This window comes from Salvia hispanica, chromosome 3 (assembly GCF_029641045.1).
Source record: "Salvia hispanica isolate PSC_SH4W2 chromosome 3, Shi_PSC_v1, whole genome shotgun sequence".
Classification (NCBI taxonomy): Eukaryota; Viridiplantae; Streptophyta; class Magnoliopsida; order Lamiales; family Lamiaceae; genus Salvia; species Salvia hispanica.
Genome location: NC_142694.1, coordinates 43,536,061 through 43,557,223, shown reverse-complemented (window position 1 = coordinate 43,557,223; position 21,163 = coordinate 43,536,061). Strand labels below are relative to the sequence as shown.

At 36.4% G+C, this 21,163-nt stretch overlaps 1 protein-coding gene across 2 annotated transcripts; it reads left to right on the top strand.

The window, feature by feature from the left end:
- The first annotated feature begins 8,576 nt into the window (after positions 1 to 8,576).
- LOC125213101 (transcriptional activator DEMETER-like) lies at positions 8,577 to 20,280 on the top strand. Of its 2 annotated transcripts, XM_048113461.2 has the most exons (22): positions 8,577 to 8,720; positions 9,219 to 10,371; positions 11,483 to 13,132; positions 13,234 to 13,581; positions 15,232 to 15,322; positions 15,416 to 15,858; positions 15,934 to 16,395; positions 16,471 to 16,775; positions 16,865 to 16,944; positions 17,109 to 17,193; positions 17,282 to 17,373; positions 17,446 to 17,514; positions 17,630 to 17,666; positions 17,755 to 17,837; positions 17,979 to 18,416; positions 18,517 to 18,553; positions 18,642 to 18,699; positions 18,957 to 19,096; positions 19,183 to 19,248; positions 19,422 to 19,536; positions 19,614 to 19,652; positions 19,737 to 20,280. In XM_048113461.2, the coding sequence occupies exons 2-22, from the start codon at positions 9,288 to 9,290 to the stop codon at positions 19,829 to 19,831; spliced, it is 5,817 nt and encodes a 1,938-aa protein (XP_047969418.1). In that variant the 5' UTR covers positions 8,577 to 8,720; positions 9,219 to 9,287; the 3' UTR covers positions 19,832 to 20,280. The 2 variants fall into 2 exon arrangements, with proteins under 2 accessions (XP_047969418.1, XP_047969417.1); XM_048113460.2 differs by having other exon boundaries at positions 15,416 to 16,395.
- The last annotated feature ends 883 nt before the right edge of the window (positions 20,281 to 21,163 follow it).

Below are 21,163 nucleotides of genomic sequence, written 5' to 3'. Positions count from 1 at the left end.
AATGAATTCATGGTGAACTTAAATAAAATATTGTCGAATAACTTTAAGCATACTAAAATTAATTCGATCATGTACTTTTTCTAACTATGCAAATTTTTTAAAACTCGACTGTAATTTTTGAATTTATAAATAATTAATTTAATTTTTAAAAATTGTGTTTGTATTTGAATTTATAAAAACTAATGTGGTGTTTTCACTAAATAAGAGAAAATGTAGGGGGAATGACAAAATTCGGATAGAACAGACATGTCACAATCATTATAGGAGACCACGCGGAGAAATATGATTTTACATATTTGACCCCCACGTCGATTCTAAGTAACCGGTTCAAATTGACCCCACAGGTCATTTTAAGTCAAAAAAGCCGCCACGGTCGGTCCAACCGGGCGCTTTTGAGTGGCCGACTGATTAATGCTATTCATTTGGTGGCAATTTAATTTGCCACTAATTAACTATATTTAAGATATTTTATTTCCTAATAATGATTATGGACATGTTTTTCCCCAAAATAAGGGTGGACCTAATAATTACTGAGATTGACCAAGTTCTGTCACTAATTAGCCATTCATACTAAAAGTGGGACCAAAATTCCCATTAATAGGATAATTATGATGTTGGTATGAAAAAAAATCAATAATAGTAGTATAGTTCCTTATTTATCCGTATATATTGATTTAAAGTCCCAACATATTATCAATTAACATGTGCTTTAATGTTATTGTTATTGGGGGAAGGTTATAATTTGTGTGTGTGCATCTTATTCTAAATAAATGTATGATATTTATGTTTTGTATGATAATTTGGATTTTGGATTGTAAAACTATGTATGATATTTATGTTTTGGATTTTGTATGATATTTATATTTAATTCCCTAGCTCTTAATTACGGGTGATTACTGAAGATCTTTTGTGACTTGCATGATGTGATGAAGCGAATATGAGCTCTTCTAAGTGCAAATACAAATATGTAAAAATCATGATAAATTTAGGTAGTACTACAATTTAGGTGTATTTTAATGTAACTATAAATTTTCTGGCGATGACATATTTTTGGCTATTATAAGGGGAATCATGTAGTAATTTGGAAGTTAGGTACTTTCCCTAAGTAATTTCGTAGAGTTTATATACTTTTATTGTATTCCATGATTTTATGATGGATGAATGTAAATTGTAGTTAATATTAAGTTTTTAAGTAAAGATAAATAACAAAACATTATACTGAGAAGATTTCATAAAATGGTTTTAAAGGTTGAATATGTAATTGGATTAGTGTAAATATTTCTAAATAACCATAATTGCTTAACTCCAAAAATGATTTTAACCGCACTAATAAAAATACATTACTAATAACAATATTTTATACAAATTGAATATTTTATGCGGTGAGGACATGTTTAGATCTTTTTGTCGTTATTTATAGTTGAAATTTGTGGAAGATAAAATTCAAACTTTAGGATTTTAAACTATCTATATATTGAAATAATAAGAGGATATTTTGGTAAAAGTATCTATTAGCATTATATATATTGGTTAATTCATTTTTTGCCTCTTTAGATTATTTCAATTTGTTTGAGACTTTAGGACTTTTTAGGCGACATGATAAGATTTTGATTTTCTAAAGTTTCTTTTAAAGTGGGATATGCGTTTTTACTTTAAGATAATTATTATTGTGTTTTGTCTTTAATAAAGAAAGCTGTTTTAGTTTGTATACTTAATTTCCAAGAAATTAAGCCCACGTCTCTTGTGGCTGTGTTCACAAATTCAATTATGAGGTGTACGTGTTGATACTTATTTGACCATGTCATCATTTTTCAACTTTTAAAATTACGTGAAAACTATATTTGAACTTTTTTGAACTAAAGTTTGGATCATTTTTTCAACTTTTAAAATTATGTGAAAACTATATTTGAACTTTTCTGAACCAGAGTTTGGAGTTACATTGGAAATCGTGTAATTAAAGTTTTGTTGAGTTGTGATTGAATGTGACAAGGTTGAAATTCGAAACATTTTCATACTATCATAATAATATTAACATAGTAGGTTTTTATTCGTTTAACTTCAGGCATGTGTGTAATAGGAAAATTACAAGTATCTAATTGTATGCACTACTATTGTTTTGGATATGCTTTTTGAAATATGTATTTTTAAGTTTGTACTCCTATATCACTCTAGACTCTAAACTATATTGTTTCATCAAAATGTCTCGAATTATTTAATTAAAACTTAAACTATCGATTCTGTCTATTGTACCGCGTCCAATTTTTTATCGTTGAGATCTTCACATGGCTCACTGGATGTTGTTATTGTTATTATTATTATTATTATTATTATTATTATTATTATTATTATTATTATTATTATTATTATTATTATTATTATTATTATTATTATTATTATTATTATTATTATTACTACTACTACTAACACACACGGGATAATTATAAGTATTGGGGCGCTAAACTATATTGTGGCATCATGTAATTTAAAAATTAAAAAAAAGGTTACATCAAGATTTTGGAGTCAAAATTGTTTTACAAAGTTGATATTTGAGGTTCGAAAAAATATTTCTTATATTTCGAGGCATTTTTAAGGTGAGTATATTTGTACGGTTTAGAGTTTAAATTGATAATTACATTTTTTAAGTTAATTAATCTTGGTGCATAAACTGTAGATTTTCAATAATATGCATGTATAGCTAGGATGTATATCATGAATAATTAAGAGCATTCCCAATGGAGGTGGCGAATTCTCGGCGATAAATCGCCGGTTATCGCCGAATTATCGCCGGCCATTGTGGCGAAGTCGGCGATAATTCGGCGATAATGTTGCCGTTGCTTCGCCGAGTGGCGTTCTAACGCCGGATTATCGCCGAGCGATCGCCGGCCACTGTGGCGACGCTCGGCGATAATCGGCGATAATTAAAATTTTTTTTTTTTTTTTTTGAACCCAACGGCTATTTTACATTCCACCCCTATAAATATTTCCTCCACTTCCTCCATTCATCACCCACAATCTTCATTCTCTCCATTTTCAATCTCTTCTCCCAATCTTCAATTTTCATCAAAATTATGAGCTTTTGGAAGAAAAGTTCCCGATCGGGTAAGGATAAGGGTAAGGGGAAAGAGTCGAGTTCACAAATTCCCAACACGGATGAAGCAAACGAGCAGTGGATGCAGTCGTTGTTGGCGATGGGTTCTCCTCCCGGCCAACTTCCATACGGGGGTCCGTCTCCTTTGCAGACTCCTCCGGCGCGGAGACTTTCTCCGTACTTCAACTCTGCCGGCAGAATGCCCTTTCCAGCCGACGATGTGTATCGGCCCCAGTTCGACACCCCCGGATCAACCCCAGGCGACCAAGAATCTCAGGCCGCGACACTGAGCGCGGAGGACTTCGAGGTGGAAGAAACGCCCACCGAGCCGCCTTCTAGGAGCGGGAGGGGGAAGGCGCCGGCGTCGTCGGCTGCGACTGATACGGGTTCCGATGAGAGGCCGAAGCGGGTAAGGACTACTTACACTCTGCAAGAGTCCGAGCTGATAGCCGACTGCTGGGCGGACACGTCACAGGACGCGGAGCGCAGCAACTACCAGACTGAGATCATATTCTGGGAGCGGATTGCCGCGAAGTACAGGAGCCACAAGACTGCCTCAATGAAGGACCATGGCAGCGAGGCGATCCGTCGGCATTGGGAGCGCCTCATGAGGGACTGCGGGCACTTCAACGGTATTTATTCTAACTTGATGACTCACATGACGAGTGGCCAGAACGAGCACATGGTCCGAGATGAGGCCATCCGGATGTATAGTAGCCAGTACTTGTCGACGAAGGGCTTCAAGTATTGGAACATCTACGATAAGCTGAAGGATCTCCCCAAATTCCGGACGGGAATGCACGACGCGCTGCACGGGAAATCGGTGCGCTCGCGACTTAGCGTTTCGGAGAGCGAGGGGAGCGCGGCCCACATCGACTTGAGTGGGGATGGTCCGCACGAGCGCCCGGAGGGAGTGAAGAAGGCGAAGGGGAGGCGGAAGGGGAAGGGCGCAACGTCGGAAGTCGCGTCGGAATCCGTCATCGACTTAGAAAAAGCCACTTATTCGAGCAATGTCGCCAATCTGACCCAGATGTACACGCTGTACTTCACCGGCGGCGGGACCCCTGAAGAAAAGGCGGCCCTCTGGAAATGCATCCAACACCTGCAGAGTACGCTGGGGCTCGATCCCGACGCCCCTCCGGCCCCTCCGTCTTAGATTTTTTTTTTTTAAATCTTTGTTTATTTGCGTTTTTTATTTGTAGTTTTTTTTTTCTCGTTGTATTATATTTTCCAATGATTAATACAACGATGAATTGTTCATTATTAGTCTATTTATTAAATACATTTGTAGGGAAAATTAAATAATATAAAAAATAATGATGTAAAAATGAAATGTTGAGTTAGGGAGAAATAAGGGAGAAATAAGGGAGAAACCAATGTAGCACTTGGCTAAAAACTGGGGATAAATTTTGGTGCTGATGTGGCGCTGATGTGGCAGGAGTTAGGGAGAAATAAGGGAGTTTTTAGGGAACTCCATTGGGAGTGCTCTAAAGTTGTTGCTGTTACCCTCGTGACTCGTGAGCTGGTTTGTCTTTTAAGAATTTATTTTCCAACTTTGGAATGTTGTAACAACTAACAGCCCACGTTAAAGAATCAAGACTTTGAATGCGTCAATTTCTTACTCATAATATATTAAGAGGGATTAATTAAAAGATCTAAATTACATTCCTGGGCTAGTTTGAAATTCGAACACTTAGAGTAAGGGTGGGTAATTTCTATACCAATAACAGCCTCATTTATAACCCGCACCTGATTAACTCATAACCTAAGTGGATTGATCTGACTGATATTCCTAATAATATGTATTACGGGTTAATAAAAAATATCTAAAATAAAAATATCATCCAAGTTATACAAAGAAAAAAAAATCAAAAAATTAAAATGGAAGAATTGGCTGTTTTTTCGATACAGATTTGTTTTTAATTCCCAATTCGTTTTAATTTTTTATTCAAAACGACTTTAATAAAAATTACTAAGAAATTGAATTATATATACAAGTATTTTTGACATAAATTTGCTTTATTATGTAATAGTCGATAAAATTATAATCACGGTGAGAAAATTATCCAACTGTAATCCTAAAAAAAGACTTCTCGCTCGAAACTTGCTTTGGACACAATTTCATTGTGTGCAATTGCAAGTATATACTATATACTACTATATCAACTTTGTACACTTGTACGTGTCTCATTAAAAATAAAATATTTTTCTTTTTAGATTGTCCTATTAAAAATTAAATGTATTATAAAATAGAAACAACACCATCTCTACTATTTCATCTCCTTTACTTTATTCTCTTTTCATTAACTCACAAAACAACACTACACAAAATCTCATGCCAAAAAACAAATAGTATTTCATTTATAATGGGATGGAAGGATTATTTATTATGCTACCGGTTATGGTTCTGATAGTCCTACTGAGTGCAGTCTATAACTCTATGTCATGTTTGTTCTCATATATATGCATGCTTTCGTTTGTTGTTCTCAGGGTGAGAGGAAGATTAGTTTTTGGGATGATGTGTTATTTAATTAAGAATCGTCTCCTTTGCAACTTTCATCCTGGGAACATTCTGACTTGGACATCAACAATCATTTTCCAGTGTACTATTATGATATTACACGTATTAACAGTCTATTTTGAATTCTAACTTAAAACTTTATGGTAAAATTAATTTTGCACATAAATTTTGAAATTTGAAATAAAATATCCTAAGTTATAATTTTTCTCCTAGTTTTTCATTCAAGCATAGTCGATATTCGATTCTAGTGTGTTGTAATTAAAGCCAACTAAACTAAGATCTAAGGTTATAGTATAAAATTCATATAGATAAACAAAAAGAGTGTTAATTAACTGTCGAAAGTGACTACTAGTATCTGTATCTGCAATTGATACATGAGAATTTGACGACCAATTTTAGTGATATGTAACATAATGTTTGTGATAATTTATGCTTCGACAGTTCGACTAATCAACACTACCTTTTTTCGCGAAAAAAAGAAGATAGTGGTAAAGAGCTTTGGAATAATGAAGCTAAACCACAAATTTGATCGTATTGGCTTGAAAATGTGAATCATTCGAATCTATCTAATGTACTGAATTTGATAAAATAAACGAGATAGTACCGAATTTAGTGATACAAAAAAAAAAAAATTATTTAAGATATATTTTTAACACGATTGTTTATCTTATATAAGTAATCATAGTCAATAGTCAAGTTTGGAGTTAATTAAAGTGAAATAACAATTATTTAATGCATTCATTTGTTTAATTTTCCCCGTTAAAAACTTTGATGTTATATTTTTTTCTTTTTGCCACACTAGTAAAAATATGTTCATTTAATTAAGTTTGTGTTCATTTGATTAATTGAATGGTAACAGAATACTAACTGAATCGAAGTATTAAAAAATTGTTGTAAAAGCAAAATTTGTAAAATAAATAAAAAATCAATTATAAGAAATAAAAAAACAGTTCAACTCTGATTTGACTTTCCCTCAGTACAAAACATGTAGCTAAGAGCACTCCCAATGGAGTTCCCTAAAAACTCCCTTATTTCTCCCTAACTCCTGCCACATCAGCGCCACATCAGCACCAAAATTTATCCCCAGTTTTTAGCCAAGTGCTACATTGGTTTCTCCCTTATTTCTCCCTTATTTCTCCCTAACTCAACATTTCATTTTTACATCATTATTTTTTATATTATTTAATTTTCCCTACAAATGTATTTAATAAATAGACTAATAATGAACAATTCATCGTTGTATTAATCATTGGAAAATATAATACAACGAGAAAAAAAAAACTACAAATAAAAAACGCAAATAAACAAAGATTTAAAAAAAAAAAATCTAAGACGGAGGGGCCGGAGGGGCGTCGGGATCGAGCCCCAGCGTACTCTGCAGGTGTTGGATGCAGGAAGTGGAGGAAATATTTATAGGGGTGGAATGTAAAATAGCCGTTGGGTTCAAAAAAAAAAAAAAAAAATTTTAATTATCGCCGATTATCGCCGAGCGTCGCCACAGTGGCCGGCGATCGCTCGGCGATAATCCGGCGTTAGAACGCCACTCGGCGAAGCAACGGCAACATTATCGCCGAATTATCGCCGACTTCGCCACAATGGCCGGCGATAATTCGGCGATAACCGGCGATTTATCGCCGAGAATTCGCCACCTCCATTGGGAATGCTCTAACATTTATTAAAAGTTCGAACTCATGTGAATACAATATGGAGTATTATAAATCATTTATATATATTTTACTTTTATTGTATTAAACATATTACCATGTGTTAACTTAAATTCAATAGCCTTCTTCCTTCTATACTAAACGAATACTCCATCCCTTATTAAAAAAAAATACTTTCAACCCTCAAATTAATCACAATAATCCAAAGTTCATAGTATTGCAGATTCAAATAGATTCACAATCCAACTAAATTGTCAGCCAACCAATTCTCCAAATGCAAATATTCTGGATCTTGATTTTTAAGAGCAATGCAACCATTATTAATAATATACTGTATCACACAATGTGGACGACTTATAAAAAAATGTTACTATTTCATTTGAAGAACTTTCACCATACACTAACAATGTCTTCTTCATTCTATAAGACTGTCTCAAAGAGAGATCAAATAGTAAGAAGTTCAACAATTACAAGATTCATATACAAATAAAGAAAGCTTATGGAGTATAAACTAACAATGATGAGACATTGTTTGAAGTGTCTAAGGTTGCTGCAAAAAGATAAAGATGGTTCAAACTACAATATTGCCTCTCTAGTACATGCTTTTGGTTACTAATAGTGCACATAAAGAGTGTGTTTACAATATAGCAATGATTATAATCAACATGCTTTTGCTTTTGTACTTTTTAACATGTATACTTATGTGTCACATTTATTGCATAAATAATTAACGCTTACCATATAACAATATTTTTGCCACAATAATCCTAAAAATGCATCATAATTGAGCATTAACCAAGCCAAACCCCACTTTAAACACGAGCCCGGACAGAATCCGACATCACCTCGGCCCCCAACGGGCCTGGCCCCGGCCGACCCGGTCACTCGACAAGTATAGATCCACTTGATACTAGGCTTTTACAAATATAGATCCATTTTCCTACTGGGCTTTTGGCCCATTAACGACAATATGCTCCTGACCCAATCATATTATATTATCCGATTAAAACAATATGATTAACTACATATTGTATTTTTAATATCACCATTATCTAAATGAGATCAGTAAAATCACGTAGCAGGTCAAAACTAGTCGTTTTAATTTTCAGTTGACTCCCGTAAATACCGAAATTTCAACTAACTTTAAATCTCTAGATTTAATAAAACTCTTTAAATCTACACATTAATATTTATAAAACTGATATGATTTTGTAAATTTAATCATTTGAAAGATTGAATTAATGTAATTATTTAGCAATTAGTTAGTGCAAGAGAGAATTTTCGTGCCTAACCATGCACTTCTCTTTTGAAAAAGTTATGATTTCTTTGTTTTTATAGTTGAGTACTTATACTTAGCTCTCCTCTCTCTCTTCTTCTCTCTCCACTATTGTAACGACCGCGGACTTGGCTTTTCCGGCATTGACTCATTTCGGAGCTGATCTCTCAGGTAAGGAATTGTTGCAGAGATCGATGGGTCTAATTATACCTGATTGAATTGTTGTCAATTGTTTCCAATTTAAGTTTATTGGACTCTGCATTTATTCTCTCTTTCCATTAAACTTAATTGGCATGCTTTAATTTGAGTGGTGAAGTATCTGTTGTTTGATTGCATTTCTTCACACGCCAGCGCCTCCATTAAGGCCTTGTAGGTTTCGCCTTACATCTTTGGAATTGAAATCCTCTGATTTGGAATTTGCTGCTGTTATTTCTCAATTTTTTCCTTGTTTCTGATTCATGTCTGGTGTTTTCTGTTTATTTCTAGCTTTTTTAGGAATGTGCATTTGTTAATTGGCTGTTGTTTTATTTATATTTGCTAAATTTGGGAACTTGGCATGCGGAGAGATGCAGATTGTTGAGGAATGGTTGGTTTTTTTTTTATTGAATTTTATGAGCATTAATTGCTTTTTCTAGTCTTGGAGGATTTATTTTGTTGAATTTTCTCCAGGAGTATTGAAATTCAGTTACAAGCGATTGATGGGGTGATTTTTCTCACAAAAAGGGGGTAATTTGTTGGATGATGGAGCAGGGGAGGGGATTTTCGATACCCTGGGAGAAGGGAGCTGCTCAGAATGGAAATGTATGGACTCCATCGACACCTAACAATGCCCGGTCTGGTATATCGCTTGGGCAACAAAATTGGATCAATTTGATGGATATGTATGATGATTTTTGTCGGAGTAAGCAGCCTCGTGGTTTTGATCTAAACAGAAGTGAAGGTCCAAGCTACAAAGATCAGAACACTTGGATGATGGAGCAGGGGAGGGGATCTTCAGTGCCATGGGAGAAGGGAGTTACACTAAATGGAAATATATGGATTCCATCGACACCAGACAAAATGGTTCTGCAGAGTTCTAATAATGCCCGGCCTGAAATGAAACAGAATCAGATTGGCCAACATACTTGGCACAACATGGTAGATGTGTATGAACATCTTTTGCGGGATCAGCAACCTCCTCGTTTCGATCTGAACAGGAGGGAAGGTCCAAGCTACACAGAGTATAACCATGAAGGTGTTCCTCCAGCTGGAAACTATAGCAGGCCGCACCAGAATATGCCTCCAACTACGAATTTGGGGATGAATGGCAAAGTGCAGATTAGTCAAGATGCTGCTCCTGTTGAAGCCTATAATTGGTTTCCATCGAACCCAGTCCAAAATAACTGCATAGGGGTGAATCAGAATGCAGGAGGAAATGGCTCTAATTTGCAGAATATAGGTGAAGTTGTTACCCGTCAGGAGGTTAGTTCATTCGCAGACTTAATGTGCATCATGAATGCTAACGATTCCCCTTCACCGAATGGATTGCCATACAGAAGCTCTGTTTTGGAGGGCAAGCCTGCCATCACTTGTCCAATTTCACAAGTTGAAAGCAATCAGCTTTACGGACCGGTTGGTGCTGGACCTGAGCAAAATTACATTTTCCTGGGGAGCAATCATGTGGGTTGCGCTTCAGTTGGCGTGAGAGCCCAAAGGAATCACGTTTTGCATGAAAGCAATCACGTGGCTTATGCAACGGTTGGTGCCGGATTTCCGCTGAGTCACATTTATTGTGGAAGCCATGATGATGGTGGTGGTTACAACCAACAAGAGATTCCACAAAGTGAGTATATTGCATGCAAGACACGTATTTTCACTTTTGCTTTTTCATGTGACTTTCCCTTTAGATGATGCATTATATATGTTCGCATAACTCTCCGATGATAATTTGATAAAACTTTAAGTTTCGTTGCAAGCACTTCTAAGTTCATATTCCTATTTTATATATCCCTTTTTTATGTGGAGATGGTTTTCAAATGGATATTCAATTGACGAAGAACACTCATCGCGATGAATTGATGTGAGCCACTTGGTCAAACAAATGGTATTTCTCTCTTTTATCCAATTTGGGATGAAATTATATTGTCAAAGCAAGTGTTTAGTAAGAAATACATAGCTTAAACTTTCTTTCAAGTGAGCAATATGTATTTACTTTTGTTGGTAGACAAGCTACTCAGTAAGACTTGGTTTACTAAATTGGCTTTTCCCCAACTACGAGTAGATTGTCTAAGTTTGTTTCCTATTTGCTAGTGAAATCTGGATTAGGGAATTAATGTCAAGTCAATCGTTTAAAATTGTTAGACACCTTTTAAAGAATGATCATTTTCAGAAGAGTAAAGGTCGATCTTGGTCATATGACTGAAATACTAATTTAGTCCAAAACATTCACTTTTTGAAAAACAGGTCCATAACAAATGAAATCCTTGTTGCAGTTGTCCTTTTTTTACGGTTCTGTCAAAAAACTAACGGTCATGCCACTGTGCAATTAGCGTTGACCATTAGTTTTTTGACGGAACCATAAAAAAGGACTACTTCGGCCGCATTTTCATTTGTTATGGACCTGTTTTTCAAAAAAGTGAATATTTTTGACCAAATTCGTATTTTGGTCATATGTTTAGGACCAAAATTGACCTTTACTCTTTTCAGAATGTTAATTTTATATTTTTAGAATGTTGATCACTTGCACTTGTCTCTTGTATATCTGTTCAGCATGATTGACTGTGGCCCTTTCACTTCCCAAGCTTTTTAGTTTTCCATGACATTATGGTGTGACTATGTCTATTAGTGGACCAAGTTTAGATGTATCATGTATATGAAAATGTCTATAATGTAATGAGTGATTTATATGTTGCTGGAATTTCATTGACCATAACTCAAATGCTGTATTTTCGTAGGTAGACCTTCAGTAGCCAAATCAGCGCTCAGATTGACTCAACCTTCAAGCACTTTGGGGTCCTTGCCAATAGGGCTGGTAACACCAGACCAACAAAATCAGTTCAAGACTCACCAGATCGTTCAAGTGCCACATTTGTTGCAAGAAGGCACATTAACTCCGGAAAAATATACCCCCGGAAATTTAGTCGTTTCTTCACAGCCTGAAATTATTGAGGAAGAGCGTGGTGACATTATAGATAAATCTATGGGTAAATCAACTGAAGCAGTTTCAAGATCTCCCCAGGAGATGAAATGTTCTGATGGTGGAAATGGAGGAATTGATCTGAACAAGACACCAGCGCAGAAAACACCAAAAAGAACGAAACACCGGCCAAAGGTAGTGGTTGAAGGGAAACCCAAACGGTCACCAAAGCCTGCTTCTACAAAAAGCAGTACTCCTAATGGCAATCTTTCAGCCAAAAGGAAGTACGGGTCAAACAATGGCACTAAAGACTCAACTCCTCCAATGGCTGATACAGTGAAAGTAGCTGAAGCATCTGGCATGGGGCCTGCGATGAAGTCGACCAAGAGAAAATTAAACTTCAACACGGAGATTGTTGGAGACAATAGAGCACAAGAGGAATGCCAGGGTAGTCAACTTGGCCACCAGGAGCAGAATAATGAGCAGCATAAGCTTCGCATGGATTCAAGTGGACCGTCAACTTCTGCAGCTAAGGCAGGTTGCAGCAACACACTTGAAAGAAAGGGACAACAGACACCGACTCCCTACCATTTTGCTCAGTCACTAAACAGAATACCTTCTCAAGAATTACCCATCCTGGAATCTGGAGCACCTCCGCCTACATCTAGAGACCATAGCTTGAATGCTATAGCGAGAAGTTTCAGTATGCGAAATGCCAGCATATGCCAATTCGACAGCGTTAGTAGGTACAATCAGTTACATCATCACATTAGGGAAGGCCATGGCCATATTGCCTTTCAAGCAAATCCTTCCGAGCAAATCTTTGGCTTCGGAGCACAATCATCTGTGCAGACTATGCCTCAAGTTGTGGAGGATTTGATAGATGTAACTGATAAACAAGGAGCCAAGAGAGCATATAAGCCTACTGTAATTGGGAGTCCACAAAATATGGTCTTCGTGGGTTCCCAACTCCAGTTTCAAGGTTTACATGAACGGCAAACTGGTTCAAGAGCATGTGGTGAAAAAAATGCTGAGGATGATAATGGTAGGTCACTCAGTAGGCATTCTGGCTTTACAACTGCTGAAAGAATTGTTCAAGAAATTGTAAGCAGAAGGAATAAGAGTTTCCTGGCACAAATATCAACAGAGCCTCAAAATGATGAACCAAGAAATTCTGATTGTAGAAGGCAGATCATTAATCCAAATGATAATCCCACCGATGTCATTTTTGATCGGTACATGAACTACTCCGATATCAGGAATAACATTCAGCAACACCATGCTTTATCTCAAGTGCATCTACATTCGGAAATAATGCTACCAAAGACAACTGACAACAATGCTGATAAGCAAATCACCAAATCCATCACTGAAGGGATAAACAGGGAGGAGCCCTTTGTGGACAAAGTTCACCAGAAAGAGCCTAAAAAAAGGAGAAGTTATCGGAAATCCCCCAAGAAGGTTGCAGGTAAACATCTTTCTGCAAGTTATTCTGTTCAATAAAGGTTTAAGATTGATAAAACAAGACTATTCCTCTCTTTCACTCACCATCTCTCTCTATCTCTCCAGGGAACACAGTAGAAGTGTATCCCACTGTGGATGATATAACCAATGGCATGAGGCATCTTCAACTCACTAACAGTGGCAAAGAATTGGTTTGGAAAGAGCAAAGTGCACTTGTTCCATACACAGGAGATGGTGCTGTCGTTCCATATGATCCTGTCAAAAAGAAGACACCAAGGCCTAAAATAGACCTTGATCCAGAGACAAATAGGCTGTGGAACCTTTTAATGGGTAAGGAGGGAGGCGAAGTTCCAGAAACAATGGACACCAATAGAGAAAAATGGTGGGAAGAAGAAAGGAAAGTATTCCGGGGTCGAGTGGACTCATTTATTGCACGAATGCATCTAGTCCAAGGTATTTTCTATCCTAATACTTATATCCGTAAATTAGTAGATATATAAATTACATATCACAGAGTTTTCAATTATGAACACTTGATTGGATTATATAAGACATAAAAATTACACAAAAGAGAAGCTAGCTTGAATTTATGCATTTTTTAAGGAAATTAATGCATTTTATAAAAGCTAATGTTAGTGATAACCAAAAGATTTTATAAATACCAAAATTAGTATAGTTAAAGTAGGTGTCATTTATTTTCACCAAGATCGTCTCTGTTGGAAAACATAATTCAATAGACTTCAGTTGGATATTGGGAGGAAAATGGACCTTAAGTCAGTTCAAAGATCCCTACAGCATTATGATAACAGTAAGAAGATAAGAACTTACTTATTAGAAACACAAAAAAATGCCTTAGATGTTGAGACAACCACACCTTACTGCATGGAGGCACAATCATCAACCCCTCCAAAAGTTATTGCAGTTTACTATCTAATTTTGTGTAGTTTTTCAGTTTACCACTGTAATAGTATAAAGAAAATACTAATATTTTGAATAAAATTACATCTTTCTACATTATTCATTATGAAGACAAGTTCAAATAGGCAACAATCTAACTCCTATCACAATTAGAATTGATATTACTATGTAGTAAGTTCAAATATGGACGGCACGAGGTTAAATAAGAAATTTGTAAAGTAAGAGGGAAAAAGAGAAAAAGTGGACAAAGTAGGAGAGAGAGAGAGTGTGTGAGAAAAAAAACTGGGTAAAGTATGAGAGAAAAACTTTCCATTTTTGGATGAGACTATTTTTTGTGGACAACCCAAAATGGAAAGATGAAGCTATTTTTCGTGGACGGATGGAGTAATAGCATAAACTTTAGGTGGTAAAATGCAACAACTTTATCCTGTGTAATGCACACGACATAAATGTGAGCTTCCCTCAAAGTTCAAGCCGCAACTAACAAGAAAAAAGAGTTTTACATTGCAATGTCAAAAAAACTAAGTATAGGTAGAAAATGTAATTAACCTTAAACATAAAATACTTGGGGGGGGGGGGGGGTTAAGAAAAAGGAGAAAGAAGAAGAAGTTTTGGACTTGAAAAATGATTCTTGTCTGTAGAAACTTCTTTGCATTCTTTCTGTGATTCTGTTGCAGAAAGCCACCATTAATCTGCAATGAGTTCCTCTGTGTTAAGCCTCATACCATGGATTCAAATTGGATCTTCTGTTGAATGCTATCTGTTATATCACATTTTAGCATTTTGGCCTTTGGGTCACTCTGCTAGTGTGTGTTCGCCATTATGTGGGGATAAATCTCCGTGCCAACCTATTTATGTTGGTATCGAAAAGTACATTTTGCAGAGCTTTAAATCTCTGCTGATGAACTTTCTCATCATATGATTATTACAGCAGAAATGTGTCCATCCAACTCCAAGTTACTCATCACAAGGTAACTTTCTGTTAAGGGCGATTTGACAATCTTTCTGAAGCACAATATTCCTACTATATTGAGCTCTGACTATATATACTATGAGTTGGTTGTAAGCATACTAACTTCATTGTATCAATATCCCTGAGACCAAGCTAGATACAAACTTCAGTAAGGGTCAAATTTATAAGGATATCCTACAGCTAAAACCTAAGATCAATTTGTATCTTTGCAGGGGATAGGCGATTCTCCAAGTGGAAAGGGTCAGTGGTCGATTCGGTGATAGGAGTATTTCTCACACAAAATGTTTCAGATCATCTTTCAAGGTAAATTTAATGACCTTGATGTAACATAAAAAAGCATTTTAATTTCTTGGTAGAAGCTAATCAAACTTTTATAATTTCTTTCCTTGCTCGCAGCTCTGCTTTTATGAATCTTGCAGCCAAATTCCCTCTAAAATCAGAAACTGCTAGAGAACCATGTTGTGAAAGTAGTGGAAGTCCAGCAGTTGGAAAGCATGAGGTTCGCATAACATATCCAGATGGAACAACTTATCATCAAAAAATGGCAATGGAACCAGTGTCTGACCATAGTCAAGTAACATCAACCGAAACATCCACACATAGAACCAACAGTCCAGAAAAAAAGACTTCTCCGGTTAGCAATCACTGTACCAGGAGAGCTGAGGAAGATATCATCTCATCACAAAGTTCCTCTGAATCCGTTGTTTTGCAAACTACTGAAGATGTTAGATCCAGCTCTGCCTCAAATTCAGACGCCGAATGTGGGTGGAATATTAGCAAAAATGTTGGCCATCAAAGTGTTTCCCAACAGGATGAAGGAATTGCAGCATTGCAGCAAAGTAAGTCCTACCTCCGAGATAGTTTATATATAAGTAAGACAAATGTGATTGACCATCAGGAATTTGAAAAACCAGAGCACAAGCAAAGTCCAGGGTGGGTTGACATCTCTGAAGCCCAACACCAGCAGAGCTCTCTTCACCCATTGTCCAATTCATGGACAAACATGTTGATGGGGATAGGAAACTGGGAAGCAGAAGATCTTACATTCTTGGGAAGTGAAAACGTATCTAATTTGACTTCAAAAGATTCAAAAGGAACTGATGCACGGTGCATGGATGATTACGTAGGTCAGAGTGCAGAAAGTCCTTTTATGGTCTCAGAAGATGGAAGATCCAAATATCAACCATCATCTGTTAACCATGCAGATCTAAGAAAGAGCCTTGAGTTGCGAAATGATTTTCCAGATGAGTCTTGTAACAGGAATCCTCAACATTCTGTCAAGCATAGTAGGGAAGAGCAAGGTGTTTTTCATTCGAAGGGCACACTTCTGATGGACTCCGGAAGACCTGTGGAGACACCCAGCAAACAACAAAGTGGTACTGTATGAAAACTTTGAAGTGAATTCATTTATAGGAAAAATACTGATTTAGAGATGATTTTTTATGTTGCAGATGATATGAAACGCGTGGAAGTTGAACCTAGTATGGGGCATGGACAATCTTCTAACAAACAATCCAGTAATATCGGTGTCGCTACTCCAAATGCAAGAAAGCGGAAGGCTGAGAAGGAAAAGGCTGTACCATTTAATTGGGATACGTTGAGGAAACAAGTGCAATCCAAGGATGGGACAGCAGGAAGCAGCAGAGAGGCTATGGACTCTCTAGACTATGAAGCAATGCGAAATGCTGATGTTCGTGAGATCTCCGACGCAATCAAGGAAAGGGGTATGAGCAACATTCTAGCAGAGAGAATGAAGGTACGTTTAATGGTTATAAATGATAATTGGTGACTCCTATTATTGCAATGACTCGGAAAAACCCATATATGTTCATCAATTATGTGCAGAGCTTTCTTAACCGCTTGGTTGAAGATCATGAAAGAATTGATCTTGAATGGTTAAGAGATGTCGACCCAGACAGAGCCAAGTAAGTTTCCAAGTTATAGTAATAGTTTCATTTATATCTGTATTGCATATTAAGAAAGGCTCGAGTATATTGGAAAGACAGTCAAAGATATCTAGTAATATCTACCTTATATTTATAAATTAATGTAGAATCAACTCTTCATTTTCGAATAATATCTCTTGCAGGGATTATTTATTAAGTATACGAGGACTAGGACTAAAAAGTGTGGAGTGCATACGGCTTTTAACTCTTCACCATCTTGCTTTCCCTGTAAGCACACATCTCAGAAAAAACATCAAGTGTATGTATTATGTATGTGAAAGAAAGAAAGAAATCTTTGCTGACTATCAGCTGTTAGGTTGACACAAATGTTGGGCGTATTGCTGTTCGACTTGGGTGGGTTCCTCTACAACCCCTTCCCGAGCAACTCCAGTTGCATCTCCTTGAACTGTAAGTATATGCTAACTTATAGTGATATACAATTTTTGAATTGTTGCAGATACTAATATCATTCCCATGCAGTTATCCTATTCTGGAAACAGTTCAGAAATATATTTGGCCAAGACTCTGCAAGCTGGATCAGGAAACACTGTAGGTGTACTAATTCGTATAGTAGTATATATTAACTAGTTACCTACCTTTCAAAATTACATAAACTCTGGGCTAGTCCAAGATATGAACTAATTATTATCCCGTTGTACTGCAGGTATGAGCTACACTATCAAATGATTACATTTGGAAAGGTAGCAGTTCATCTTTAAATCAGCTTATGTAGCAACCATAGTTAACAAACAAAAGAGTTTCTCATTGATTTCCGTATATTGGGTACAGGTTTTCTGCACAAAGAGGGATCCAAACTGTAATGCCTGTCCACTGAGAGGAGAATGTCGACATTTTGCCAGTGCTTTTGCAAGGTTAGCTTGCAATCTATCTAGAAAAAATAACAACTTGTCTAGATTAAAAGCAGGAATCTCGACAGTCAAAGGATATATCTTTCAATATTACGCATGTTAATTTGCTAAAATATTATGAAAATATATATGCATATGGTGCAGCGCAAGGCTTGCTCTTCCAGGGCCGGAAGAGAGACATATAGTACGTTCAGCTGCTCCCATAAGTGATACTAATAATAGCGGTAACGTTATAATAAAGCATATGGCACTGCCACCATCTGAGGATACCATAGATCAAGGAGTGAGGTTGTCAAGGGATTGCGAACCGTTAATCGAGGAACCAGCAACCCCAGAGCCAGAGCCACCTGCCGAAGTTGAAGATATTGAGGATTTTTATGACGATTCGGATTCAGAAGAAATCCCAGTCATAAAGCTCAACATTGAAGAATTCACTACAAATCTACAGAGCTTTTTACAAGGGAAGATTGAAATTGGAGAAGGTGATATGTCCAAAGCTCTAGTTGCCTTAAAACCACAATTTGCTTCCGTACCAGCACCGAAACTAAAGCACGCCAGTCGACTGCGGACAGAGCACCAAGTGTGAGTTTATAACTTCGTCTAAAACTTAAAATTTTTGAAGAAATCCTACCAGGAAAATGAGTACATAACTTCAGTAGCTTATGACTTTATTTTTCTGCAGCTACGAACTTCCGGATTCACATCCTTTACTCAAAGAGGTTAGTTAAGTCTCATATCATTTGAACCTTTTGTAGTTCTATTTTACAGACAACTGGATTTTCACTGACCTATATTTTACATGTTTAGATGGATAGACGAGAGCCTGATGATCCAAGTCCATATCTACTAGCAATATGGACCCCAGGTAGGTTATATTATCTAAAAGCACTTGATATGATCCAAAACGCTGTGGATGGGCAATTATTTTCACGATAGTAACAAGATTTTGCTAAGTTTAGATGCTCTAGTTAAAAGAAAACCAATAATGATCCATTGACTAAACCATGAAGTGCATCTGTACGACATGCATACAAAATAAATTGACAGTAGTAAAAGCATAGAGAAATATTGAAGAGACGACCAAATAGTTTGATGATGCAGCTGACTATGCTCAAACAACAGGTGAGACACCAGATTCTGTTCAACCCCCAGAAGCTAAATGTAGTTCTGCGGTAGCAGGTGGTCTGTGCACCAACAAGACGTGCTTTCCATGCAATAGCACAAGAGAAGCACAGTCTCAGACCGTAAGAGGCACAATTCTGGTAAGAATCGAAGTGATATCAGACAGTACCAACATAGTTTTCCACTTTATTTTACTTGTGTTTGCTGAATTAGAATTCTCCGGCAGATACCTTGCAGAACAGCAATGAGAGGGAGTTTCCCGCTCAATGGCACATATTTCCAAGTCAATGAGGTACTAAGATTTTTATAAATTCAACAATTCTGTTGTAGGTTTCTGCAAAGTTAAGGAGAAGGGGGTGTTACTTTACTTGATAAGCCAGCATAAGAACTGCTATTTCTATGTTTGATGATAGTTTCATTTATTCAACTAACGAAAGTGGGATGTGTGACATTACTCTAATGCAGGTATTCGCCGACCATGAATCTAGTTTGAATCCTATAGATGTGCCAAGAAGTCTGATATGGAACCTTCCAAAAAGGACCGTATTCTTTGGGACATCAGTCTCATCAATTTTCAAAGGTACACAAAAATTTCATCAGTTTATGTATACATAGCAAATGCATCTAACTGACTGAGATACGACTAATTCTTCTTAGGCCTGTCAACCGAAGATATCCAGTTCTGCTTTTGGAAAGGTATCAACTCTCATAGTACTATAATTGGACTTTTTCTGTGATTATCCGAACCGAAATTTCACATAAATTATAATTGCAATGCAGGATTGGTGTGTGTCAGAGGATTTGACCAAAAATCACGAGCACCACGACCTCTGATGGCCAGATTGCATTTCCCAGCAAGTAAGAAGGAAACATAAACTGATAAAAGAGTACATGCCCTCACCGAGAAGTAGGATAACAGTAGCCTGTGCTAACAATTCATTCACATTCATCTCTCCTCTCCTCTTCTCCTATGAGCTGCCAATAACCTATTCTTTCACCGGTTTCATGGATCTTGCCGTGTAACAAGTAAGCATCTCTGCTGCTCAATGTGATAGGCCATTCGTCGATACAAGTGGCATGTACTCTCTATAAAGCTGTAATTCTTTCATAGGTCAGTTCTGTTCATAATTTATGCTCACCTCCTGTCAATGGAGAGGAAGAGCAGTGGAATAAATGTAGTTTACTGGTATATCAGATGTGTCTGGGCATCTGTCACAAAAAACTTGTGTCTTGTTGTAGTGTCAAGAGATACTATTGATGTGTACTTTCTCATATATGTTGTAAACATTCTTTTAATGCATAATAAACTACAGATTTTAGATTATTAATACTCTATAATTCATGCATAGGGTTAAGTGCAATTTGCATAACCTTTTCAGTTAATTTTGCAAACTTTACATTGTATCAAAATTTACATACAAAAAGACAAAATGCTTTCAGAAATCTGTTTCATGTAGCTTAGTGAGGAATTTTTTTGATAATATGTACAAGATTCTTTACAAGACCTATTGCTCATGCAATTTGGGATTCTAACTATCTTATTCGTTTGCAACAAAAATGTTTTCTTTGTGCATTAGTTCAAAAAAGAAAAAAGTAGTATGCTTTTGCGGGAAGAGATACTATTTCACCAATCGAGTCATATGTATCTAACATATTCATACCTAATGATTTTCCACCAAGTGTTGCTGTCACGGGCTTCGCACAATTGATCGGATTGGATAGATATTCCTTCAACACCACGTAGATCATCGAAAGGATTTCGGAGACTCTATGTAATAGCGTGAATACCTAATTTGAGTGTATGTTCCTTTTTCTATTAGGAAACCGATTTGTGATTTTCGAATAGTTTTCAAACATTATGTTTTTTGATTTCATTACCCGCGTTCCAAATTCGGCTTCTTTTTCAAATATTTTAAATAACTGAAAAATTAGTTGAATTAATTTATTAGAATTCTGGATCGTATTTGATAATTAATCGGTTATTGCATTTTCTATAAGTACTTTGTTGTAGTGGTATGTTACGAAAAATATACAATTTGAGTTGTATTTTTTCAAATGAGAAAGAAATCTATCAAATTTAATAAAGCCCAAAGTAATCTAGGGCCCAATAAGCCCATTTCCGAAGATGTCCCGAAAAATTAAATGCTGTTGAATCCATTTTTCTTTTAATTTTTAAGATAAAAAATCTTCTTAATCTGTTAACCATA